Here is an 11,769-nt window from a genome sequence, read left to right as displayed (position 1 = left end):
TGTGTACATCGATAGCAATAAAAGCACATTTTCAACCCATTAAGCTTTGACTTTCTTTTGCCTTTTCTTTCTGAAGTTGTTTCAAATAAATTTCCTTCAGACTGTTAAACATCAGACAGAGAGGAATTTTAATAACCTAGTTTCAGTCGCACAGTTTCTTCCCTTGTTCGGGTCAAAGATGAACCTTTAATTTGACACAGTGGAGCAAAGTCAATGCATCTTTGTCAGGTTTTCAATGCTGAAAATGTAGTTTCATCCAGTTATTTCATGATAAAAATGTCCAAACGATGAACTCGAGGTCTCAGAACCTCATGAGATATGGTACTCTTGGAGATGTTGGGTTAAAGAACAACTAAAGGAATCAGCTGTGATTGTTTCTACTCGTCTCAGGTGACGATGTCTCCCGGTGATCACGACACTCGTGCGCCAAAATATGCTTTTGCAATTTGTAAAAATATCGGGAAGCTTCCCTGAAAGCTGAAGGCTGAGAAAGCGCTTTCTGAGAATCATTTAAAAAATGAATTTTTTTAAACGTCCAAAACCAAAAAAAACCTGAAAAATTATGTTTGTTGTCATAATATGTGCCACTGCATTCAGTCAGCCATGAGAAATTCCCAACACAGAGTCCAATGTTTTTCCGTTTAAACTCGGAATTCCCACTTTGATGTGTTCTTGAACTATGAAAACAACTGGAAGAAACTTCTTAGTGAACTCTTTTTCCTTTCCCACATTAAACTGAAGCAAAACATTTCAAGTCAAGAAATTTTGTCAAGAAATACATTATTTATGACGTCACAGAAAATCTGATTTTGTTTCAAGGGACACCATTTAAACATTGTTTAGGGCTATAACATTTAAATTAAAGCTTTAATTGGCTTTTAATAACAAAAGGACTATACACATTATTAGTATATTCTTCATTAAAATAACTCATTTTATTCCATTTATATTTCTAATAATTTTCTCATATTTTTTTAATTTATTCTCCATCTTGTGGATCTCCTGGAGCCTGTGCAACAACAGTGCATGCTCTGTTAACTGCTGTATTGTGTGGCATTTGTAATATTGTCTTTATATTTGATTCATTATTCAGATGCAGGTTCCTCATTTAATTCTAAATAATCATTCTGAGTAGGACTTGTTTCAAGTTTTTTTTCCTACATATCCCTTCATATTTTTCCTGCTAAGCTCTTTGAATTGTAACAAACTGCTTGAAAGTTGTTGTATGTTTGAAGTTTGATAGATTGTTGACCTGCTGCGGCTCTGTTGGTTGAATTTAACCTGATAAGTGACCGGGACTCTCAGAGTGATCACAGTGGGCAGTGATGACTTCTCATTATATCAGAAAACATTCAAATGTAGAAAGTACCTTCTAATATGTATATTTATTTTCTTTTTCTAATTCATCTTTTAAACGTTAGGAGGCCGCACTGTCCTGGACCATTCCAGGTGTTTATTTTTAAGGGCCCACATTACAAAGCCTCTCTCAAAGGACATCAGACTGACTGATAAAAAAGTGTTGGTACACCTTCAGGCAGGACGCCGTTTCACTTCTGTCCCAGTTAAAGCTGTCTCGTCTCTGCATCATTATCTGGGCCAGTCTGCTGAGGACTCCAAAGCAACACTTTTTTTTAATATAGTTTTTCTTCACATCAATTGAATGGAACTTTTTGATTGTCATATAATTTAAGGGTAAGCCTCCACTCTGTTTAGCTTATTTTTGAAGTGAAGCAGTGAAGCACTTTCTCTACTCATGTATTTTGTCTATGATGGATTTGTTGGGAACACTCAAAGATTGTTATTCATTATTAATAATAATAATTAAAAAGAAAAGAAGGGATCTAATGTGCATGAGATAATTTTGGGGCACCACCCAGTTCACATTTTTGATAATTATTAATCATTTTTGATAGTCAAACTGCTCATAGACTTGATTCCCAACACAATGGTGCCCCGTGTGAGGCCAGCGTTCCCAAAAGCTGTATGAAGCTCCTCCTCTCTTGTAGAAATGTATTATCTCTATGTTGGATGCCAGTGAGTCTGTTGTTTGCGCAGGTTCCCAGAACAGCTTGACGCGTGGGGTTCTCTGATGAGAGGATGTAATATTGGTGCATGATTTGGGACACCAAACACCAATATGGGAAAAGTGCAAAGTAAAGTCAATCTAATGAAAATGATGAATGTGTGAGAGTGAATGTGAGAGATTTTAAAGTATTTCATACTCTTAATCACTTGCGCTAATGTATTTCTTTTATTTCTTTGTACAGCACTGTGAATACGTCTGAATAGTGCTCTATTAATAAATTTGCCTTGGTTCAGTTAATCATTGAATTTATTGAACCTATACTTGAAAGTCTGCTACAACCACACAAGCATCTCCATGAGACTGTAACCATACAGTTAGAATAGGAAATAAAATTACAGTATGCCGAGTTGTCAGAAAAACCATGAATCTTCTAGAATGGTGAACCTTGTACAGGTTTTAAGCCTTTAACAAGACGCGTTATTTAGAGCCTAAAGCTAAACTTACAAGCATGTCTTTGGATCATTGGGGAAGATAGAAAACCCAAACAGGCACAGAAAGAACATGCAAGCCAGATTCAAACCGAGTCTTCATGTTGTGAGGCAACACCACCAACCACTACACTACAGTCCCAGACTGAGAATGTGGTCTTCACCATTAAAGTGTGTTTTCCATTTACAGACACATTTTTGTGAAGTTAATGACTTCAAGCTTTCTTTATTGTGCATTATGAGGCACATAGGTACAGGTTTTTTTTTTAAGAAATGGATAATATTTAGATACCTTTGCCAACGAAAGTTCGACGAGAACGATATGTTTTTGGCCGCGTGTATGTATGTACATACGTATGTATTTCCGTACGTTTTTCTTTAGATCTCAGCTCACTTATTGTTCGACATTTAAGTCGGGACAAAGATTATGATGGATTCTTTTTTTCTCCATACAAACTTTATCTGGCAATGTGAAAAAACCCAAACAAGATTGACACATGATGTTAATATTTCATATTTATTCAGTTATTGCACCACTTGTAGTGCTATTGTGAGTTTTAAAATATCTTATTCAGGTAGGCGGGGGGGGGGGGGGGGGGGGGGGGGGGGGGAGAGGGGAGGGGAGGGGGGGGGGGGGGGGGGGGGAGAGGGGAGGGGAGGGGGGACCCCAGACAAAGCAGCATCTTCGTTCTAAAATGTGCGCTTCTTAAAAGATTTTCTATCAGCGAGGAATAAAAATGAAATTGTTCATGCTGAGCACCAGCGGGGGATTTGTTCACAGTTGAGATGTTAGACGGTGGAATGATCAACTGCTGCGTGCTGACATTTTTCCTTTAAAAAATGGATTTTATAACTGGAGCTGCGTCCCTCGATGAAACCCTTTTGCCAAACCCACCAGCTTTTTTTTTTTTTCCTTCTTCCTTTTTTGACTTCGACATCCTTTGAGGTAAAAACTTGTCATACGGATGAAACGCTCCTCTCGGACTGAAGATGTTTACAATCTTTTTTGAGATTTGTGGCTTTTATGTAGTATTGTATTATGAATGATCCGAGTGTCACTGCTGGGACTTCTGATTGGACAAAAAGAGGGAATACTTCACATACTCATGGAAAGCTGCTTCAAATACATCCAATATCAGTACAAATATGATCCCGTACTACTTAAAAATAATGTGCACGCGCTTGCAAAAACAATGTCATCCCTCTTCATCTGAACACATAATCCACTCCCACGCAGAAAAACACATTATAGACGAAGAGAAAATCTTGTCTTCAGGAAAAACCAGCATGTTGTTTATCCTGAAAAGCTGCAATGGGAAACTAAACACTGAAGACTTTTTTACTTTTATTGGATAATATTGCAATGATGTCAGATTTCATTTGTTTTTTTTAAATCAGCATTCTTGTCATTAGACAAAATCTCCAAAATCACAAGAGAGGAATTTGTTTTTCAAACATAAATACTCTGACTTTTCACAGTTTTTATTACAATAATCCAATATCATACATTTATTTCCTGCCATGATCAATAAGGCCTGTTTGCCTCAGACACATCCCCGGAAGACATCTTCACATCTGTTTGTTGATCAGTGTCGAGTGTTGGTGCACGGCTTCCACGAAGGCGCCCACGTTCTCCGGGTCCATGTCGGGGTACAGACCGTGACCCAGATTGGCGATGTAGCCCCTCGTGCCGAAGCCCTCCAACATCTTCTTCACGATGTCGGAGATGCGCTCCTGAAAGAGAAAGCGATCAGCACATTATTCTGCGCAGAGTTTAGGGGGTACTTAGTTTGCATGTTTTTCTTTGCGCGTAGGTTTTCTCCGGGTACTCTGGCTTTACATATTTTGAGGCTTATCGAAAACTGAGAGACTCATTTAGCTTGAATCTCGTCTTTATTTTGAAATATGAATGCCCCATCATTATCAGCCGGTTTGCTTAATCGATGGGAAAGTGTGTTGCAGTTTTGTGGAAACCGGCGAAGGAGCGAGGAGGAAGACGATCGCAGCCAAGCACACTCCAGGTAAAAGCAGCAACAGCTTGATGTTTCTGTGACCACAGCTGCTATTATTATCAGAAAGTTGAAGGTGCGTTGGACCGCAGCCAAGCTCACCGCGAAACCAGATGGAAAGTTCAAACGGTGGAGAAAGAGCCAAGAATACCTTCAAAATGTTGAACTTTGAAAAGAGATATATGTATGTGTGCATCGGTGTATGCAGCCCGAAACAGGTGAGTCACAGAACGTTGGTTTAGAGGAACCGTGTGGAACGTACGTACTGGAAAAGCAAGTGAATCTGTACACAACTACACTTGACGAGATCACTCCAGAAACTCATCTCGCGACATTGAATCTGCCACTCAGTCGGTGGCTGTTGGTTCACTGAAGGGCACAACATGTTATTTGCCACTGTAGGGTAAAGTGTGGTGTGGTGGCTGCGGTACATGTGCTGCTGTTCGTTTGCAAGGTATGAGGACCAGCTGCAACACATATCTTTTCTCATGCCGAGGCTGCTCACAAGTTGGTGTCTCTTTGTCCAAGAATGATCTTCTCTTACAAAACTTTCATATGAGGGTTTTTTTTTTTTTTAATTGGTAAATGTTTAGAGAGACTTTCCCTCCACCGGAGTGAGTCAACAGGCTCAGGACGGCAACGAAAACAACCAAAGTATGTGCCTATGAGCAAACCAGAGTGGGAGTGGATGTTACCTTTGGAGCGTACAGAGCACAAGGGTCCATGTTTCCCTGCAGGCTGACCTTCCCTCCTGTGCGCTCCCTGAATACACACAGAACACATATCACAGGATGCACAAGTTAATCCTTCAACCAGCGAGTTAAGTATTTGATGAGCAGAGCAGGAAGCGTCCATGTTTGTTGGCTTAAAGCCCGAGTCACTGAGTGACAGACCAGGGACGGGTGAGAGGGAGGTCAGCAATGGTTAACCTGCTGCGGCACGGCATCGCCGCTGGAAGGGGCGACAGCGGCTCTGGACACATCTTTCAGCAGGCAGATCGTGGATGGTGAGACTGGAAGATTCGGTCATTTATATTTCTACAAATTGCGGTGAAGCTCAATTTGTTTTTGTTTTTTTTAGGAAACTACAAGAGGGTGAGCCAGCACGGGTTGAAATTTAACAGTCGATTGCCGCTGATGTAGCATGTTTTTACACAGAGCTTGGTGAGCAGAAATGCACCCAAAACACTTGCGTAAGCACACATGAACACTGTGTGTGTGTGTGTGTGTGTGTGTGTGCGTGCGTGCGTGCGTGCGTGTGTGTGTGTGTGTGTGTGTGTGTTAAGCATGTATGCATGGCTGTTACCGTGCAGCTCGAGGGTCGAGAGTCCAGTCCAGCCCGACCACCTCGTAGTGAGACTCAGACAGATCCTCCAGGCCGTAGTGAGCATCCTTTGCAAACACAATCTGAAACACAAACATGGTGCACACGGGAAAGTAAAACGAGCTGACGGCCTCAACGAGCTCGTCCACGAACCATTTGTTGTGAAATGCCGCCACCTGGAGGTGAGTAAGGGTACCCGGCGGGAGACTGGATGGAGAATCACTCAGATTTGCGAACAGCTTCTTGTAGATGAGTTGCTCTATTACACCCTTTACTCGCTTTCACACTACATTTATTAATGTTAAGGTTAAGAGATCAGCCTTTAATGTTGATTTGTTGGTAGCGACAACTGACATCCAATTCAGAAAAAAAAAAAAAAAAAAGGTTTTGGGCATCCACACTTTAAACTTAGTGTGAATTTAATAATCTGAAATAGAGCAAACAAGATAACAACCCCGGATTCTGAAAGTTTAAAGTGTACGTTTGAAAATAAAAGAACAAGAAAGATATTTTTTTTCCCTTCTGCAGATTGTCCTGCTGATTATTGAGAATTGTCAATCTCAATGAAATGTAATCTCATCAACACCCTAAAAACCGCAGCAAACCAGTTGTGGATGTGTTGCTTTCGCTCACCATGGGAACGTCCTGCCCCGCCTCCTTCAGTTTATCTTTGACACGCCGAGCGATGTCTCGGAGGTAAGGCAGCGAGAAATCTTTAAACTCTGTTGGTCCCAGAATGCCGGCATGGGACTCAAACACCTGCAGAGCCTGCGCAACACAAACACAAATGCCAAGAGGGAGTTCATCAGTCTGGATGAGTGAAGGAGGAGGTGGCATCATCGACACAAGCAGCGTTGTCAGATTCTGATCGTCATGAAACAAATTTGATAGCAACGAGGTGGGAGAGTAGAGGTCCCGTCATCATTAATGAATGCTGTTCCTCATCCTGCACTCAATGTGGTGATGCGTTTCTTCAATTTATTTCAAACTACATATAAAAACATAATGTCCAAAGCATGAAACTCTTGCTTTACATTTCCCATCAACATAGCTGTGCTTTGTGTTCCCTGAATCTGAGCGGCATGTCGCCTCCCTGTTGAGAGTCATCAATTAAAGCAGTGGTTTTATCTATGGGCCTCTAAACCCAGTCGTGGCTGTTCCTCTATGAAGTGTTTGCAGTGTGTGTTTTTTCTTTCCAATTTCGGAATCAAAATGTCAAAACATGATACAAGCCTGAAATGTTCCTCAAGGTGTAAATCCTATTCCTGTGGTATCTAAAACGTGAGACTGCGGTGGGATCTGACCTGAGCTCCAGCGGCCACTTGTCCCAGCAGATAGTCCACGATCACGTCCGTCAGCATCCTCAGCAGGGTGTGACTGACCTCAGGGTGGCGGTAGAGCCAACGCTTTGCCTTGGAGTGAGTGTTGGAGCCGCCGCCTTCGATCATATAGGACATGAGCGTCCACTGTGGAGACGGACAAAAGAGAGCTTCATGTCATTGCTGAGCATCTTCTTATCGGTGTGTGTGTGCGTGTTTGTGTGTGTGTGTGTGTCTCTAACCGGAGCGCCACTGAATCCTATGAGCGGCACTTTGCCCTCTATTTTGTGTCTGGTCAGCGTGATGGCTCTGAAGACGTAGCCCAGCTCCTTGTCGACATCCACTTTAACCCGCAGGCGCTGCATGTCCTCTGGCTCCTTCAGGGGCTCTGGGAATGTGGGACCTTTACCTGCCACCATCTGGACGTCCATCCCCATGGCCTAGAGGGAGCAGGAATAGAAAGAACCACGGCACGAGACCTGAATGAGAAATGGTCCTCGTGATCATTTCCCATGAAATTAAGTCAAAGTTTATTCATGAAGCACATTTTAAAACATCTCCGGTGGACTAAAGTGCTGTGCAGGTTATTCAAACATGAAATCCACATGAATAGAATAAATAGAGTTTTGTGTCCGTTGTGAGGAACACAAACCACAGAGGCTTCCTGTCAAACTTTACCACCCATGTTCCTGCTGTACGAGGACATTTCTACTCATTATACTTCCAGTGCATGCATGAGAGCTCGATTCGCTCCTCGAGGTTATGGAAAATCCCAAATAAGTGCGATGTGACTCCAAAGCAAACAGACTGAGCTTTGTCCCTATAAAATGTCAATAGAGAACAGTAATCATTATTATTGATCAATCGCATAGGAGAAATCAATGGAAGATTCTAATGAAATCATGGGATGTGTTTTAAACCCGGAGCATTCAATCATGTCACCGATCGGCTGCACCAAAACACAAACACCATGGTGACCAGAAACATGGAACAGCTATCTGCCTGGTTGAAGCAAGCATTAAATACATACGTTCTTAAAGCTAATCTTAACACCCAGTTTCTTTCCTTGGTTTTTAACACAGCTTGAGACTCTGATTCTCTTTTTTTTTTTTTGCCATTTAATTGTATATTATTGTTGTTTTTTTTCCCACTGATTGCACCTCATGTTTTTATATTTTTATGTCCATTTATGTACGGCACTTTGGTTCAGCTGTGGTTGCTTTCGACGTGCTCTAGAAATAAAGGTTACATAAAAACCTGTAAGGACTGACAGCCCTACCTGTGGGACAACCAGGATGTCAGAGAAGATGATGGCGGCGTCGAAGGGAAAACGTCTCAGAGGCTGAAAAAGAGGTCAGACAAAAAGGCGGGGGAAGTTGCATTAAATGTTGCTGACTGATGTTCTTCTGAGGACAGGCGTTTTGAGCTGAACGGACTGAAGGAAGGGGTTTCTGCCACCGACCTGCAGGGTGAGCTCACAGCAGGCCTCAGGTGACCGACACGTTTCGAAGAAGTCCTTCCCCGCTCGCGACTCACGAAACTCTGCAGCGTTAGAGGTTAAAGGGCAGTGAGAGAGAGAGAGAGAGTGAATGAAACCTCACACATCTTGTCAGAGGAAGCTGTTATAAAATACAAGATATAAAAAAAAAAATGATAGAGGGCGGATTATTGCTCTCCAGAAGTTGGTACCTGGTAAGTATCTTCCAGCCTGCCGCATACACCAGACGGGCACATGCTGGGTTTCTTCTCCTCGCGCTGCTCGCAGGAATGTATCGTTCTTTAACTGAGGAAAGTCTTTGGGGCTGGAGGAAAAAGAATACGTAACGTTAACATCAGTATTAAGCGGCTCTGCATCACAAGCACAGTGTATAAACATACAAATGGATGTTTCCCCATCCCAGATGTGGGATGTTACGGCTCCGAGCTGTTGAAGGGGAGAAAGTTGTGCTTGGCTGCTGAATTATGTTTGGTACTCACATTCTTTATTTAAGCCAAAACAAAGACACTCGTGCCAAAACTGACTTTGACCAAAGTAAATGTGCCGATTCGACATCTTAAGTAAAAGGAGGTGAAAGTGCCGGTTCTGAAATGGAACCGAGTGCAAAAGTTAAAAATGATTAAACCAGATTTATCCAAACAACTTGTACAAAATCAACAAAAAGTTGGCTGGACTTGATATGAAACAGAAACGTTACATTACTGATGTAACTTGTTGCTTTACAACTTTAAACACTACTACTTTAAAGTCCATTTTCAGGACTGAGGATGCAGTTTAGCTGTTACTGTTCTCAACATCACACAGTACAATAGAATGCTGTTGTTATCTAAAAGAAAAGATGCGCTCCTCCCTTTTCCCTGCAAGCATGTCAGGCACCCAGCAGGGGAGCCGTCCAGACCCAGAGTGATGAAGAGAGATAACTCTCCTCCGTCCTCTTATCACCTCGGAGCAGCGCTGAAAACGGTTGAATGAGAGACGGCTTTGAATAGGCCGGTGATGCATCACAATCTGGAGCAACAAATCTACTTTGGTATTTACTGTGTTAACTTCTAAAATTAAATATGCAAAGAAAGTTTATTTTTTATTTTTTATTTTTTACAATAAATAAGTCGATTCTACTCTCAGTAGATGACATTCAAACATTGGTTGTTTTTTCTCGAGGATTTAATCTGCTTTGCTGGGAAACCCAACGTGACCCTAACTTGAATAAAGTTTGTAACAGATGGATGGAATATCACTAGATAATTATAGATGTGGCTATAATGTGAACACGGACAGACTGAACAGCAGCGATTACTCCATGACATGATTCATACTCATCCTGTCCTGATTATTAGTCATAATCACAAGAAATAGTTTTCATATTCTAAATATACAGAGAAATTCCTCTCTGATAGCATGCTGAAGATTAACCATCAGTAGAAGACAAAGTGTTTCCATTTCTACATAATGTTCATAATTGAGATGGTGGAAGTCTGAGAATGAACAGCTGAGGAGTTTGTGGATGAGTCCATGAATGGATTCTAGGTATAATTTGTCTCCCAGTCCAGAACAGAAATAAAGGAATTACTATGTAACTCAAAATAATTCATGCTCAATCGACCTTGAGTGTGTTAGGAGCAGGTTTGAATCCCTGTTGCAAGAGGGGGGGAAACTATGCGAGTCTATGTTCCAAGCAGTGATAATTCCACATCTGTATTCTAGATTGTTCTACATATCCATCCAAAGATGCACATTAAACAGAAAATTAAGTCGAAAGTTTTTCCCCCCGGAGCAAATGATTCAGATTTTATGTAATATCCCTCACACATTGGATTAAAATTACCCTCCAACCCGTTCTGAACTGTATTTCTATTCTCTAAAAAGTCCCCCTTTTGCAATGTGCAGATCCTTCAAAATAGAAAAGAGGAAAAGTTACAGAAATCTCTGAGATCTTGACGAAAAGGAAACCCGAAACTGAGGCGTAAAACAGCCTTCCAGGAAATTAAACACGAAATATTTATTTACAACCTGAATCCCTTGGACATTTCCAAGTAGTTTCATCATTTACTCACAGCAAGCAACATCAAAACAAAAACAACAAAAAAAGGGATTTTAAACAAGTGAACATGTCTTGTAATGGCCACGTTATTAAATGTTCTACAGATGTACCTAAGCCAGTACATATTGGTGTATGGATGTTATAGAAAAAGTTAGATAATCTGCCAGGTTTCTGTAATGTTTTGTAACAGAAGCGGATGCAGTGTGAATACGATCCGACTAATTCATGCTGTTTTATAAGAATGACGGATTAAAACTCGCAGGTAAAGAAACGTGTCGTACGAATAACAACAGACGTGCTTACAGGATTAAGTCGCTTTTGCTCATGTCGGCAGGTCTGTGGGGGGTCTGAGGAGGTTCCCGGCTCTCTCTGGAGATGTCAGTGACGACCTGCAGCAGTAACTGTCATGTGAAGTCCACCTCGACGCTGCTCCGTCAGCAGCAGCTCCCCCTACTGAAGGGCGCGGCCATCTTGGACGATCACGTGACGATAACAGGAAGCAGTCACACACTGCGACTGACAGTATAAATCATACATTATAATAATTATATCGAATCCTTATAAGAGTATTTCTCTTTTTATATTTATTTATTTAAATATTATTTTATTTTGTTCTTTTATTTATATCTTGTTTATTTATTTATCATTTCTATTTTATTTCCCGAATTCCAAGTTATAGAAAGCAAATAAAGATGCTTAAAAAGCGAACCCACACTAAAATAAACTTAAAATAACCCAAAACAACTAAATTAAGTACAACCAACTTGGTAAATTGATTATGTAAAACTGATTAAATATGATTTAATGGTATTTAATGGTATTGGATAACAGTTTGGATGATGCTATGATGTCAGGATTGGGTGAAAAAAATCTGGTTGCATGATCGACACTCTTTAAGTATTAATTGGAGTTGTGAATCTTTGTATGCATATAACTTATTCTTTATCACTCATGTGGAGAATTATTTATTGAATCTCCAGGGGACTTAGAAAAAAAAAGAAACAAAAAGACTACCAGTTAATCCTGGACTGAACTCTCTGCAATGACAGAGTTGGTCATCTTAAC

General features: G+C 41.0%; 1 protein-coding gene across 1 annotated transcript; it reads right to left on the bottom strand.

Moving 5' to 3' along the window:
- Positions 1-3,441: 3,441 nt before the first annotated feature.
- Positions 3,442-11,198, bottom strand: urod (uroporphyrinogen decarboxylase). The gene is made up of 10 exons (XM_080476969.1): positions 11,008-11,198; positions 8,855-8,967; positions 8,628-8,707; positions 8,445-8,507; positions 7,408-7,605; positions 7,151-7,312; positions 6,480-6,614; positions 5,829-5,929; positions 5,219-5,285; positions 3,442-4,248 (listed from the first exon to the last, which is right to left on the bottom strand). The coding sequence occupies exons 1-10, from the start codon at positions 11,028-11,030 to the stop codon at positions 4,084-4,086; spliced, it is 1,107 nt and encodes a 368-aa protein (XP_080333095.1). The 5' UTR covers positions 11,031-11,198; the 3' UTR covers positions 3,442-4,083.
- Between the last annotated feature and the right edge of the window lie 571 nt (positions 11,199-11,769).

The sequence above is a fragment of the Lipophrys pholis genome (genome assembly GCF_963383615.2).
Source record: "Lipophrys pholis genome assembly, chromosome: 1".
Lineage (NCBI taxonomy): Eukaryota > Metazoa > Chordata > Actinopteri > Blenniiformes > Blenniidae > Lipophrys > Lipophrys pholis.
Note: the sequence above shows the minus strand (reverse complement) of the source record. Positions and strands in the feature narration are given on the sequence as shown.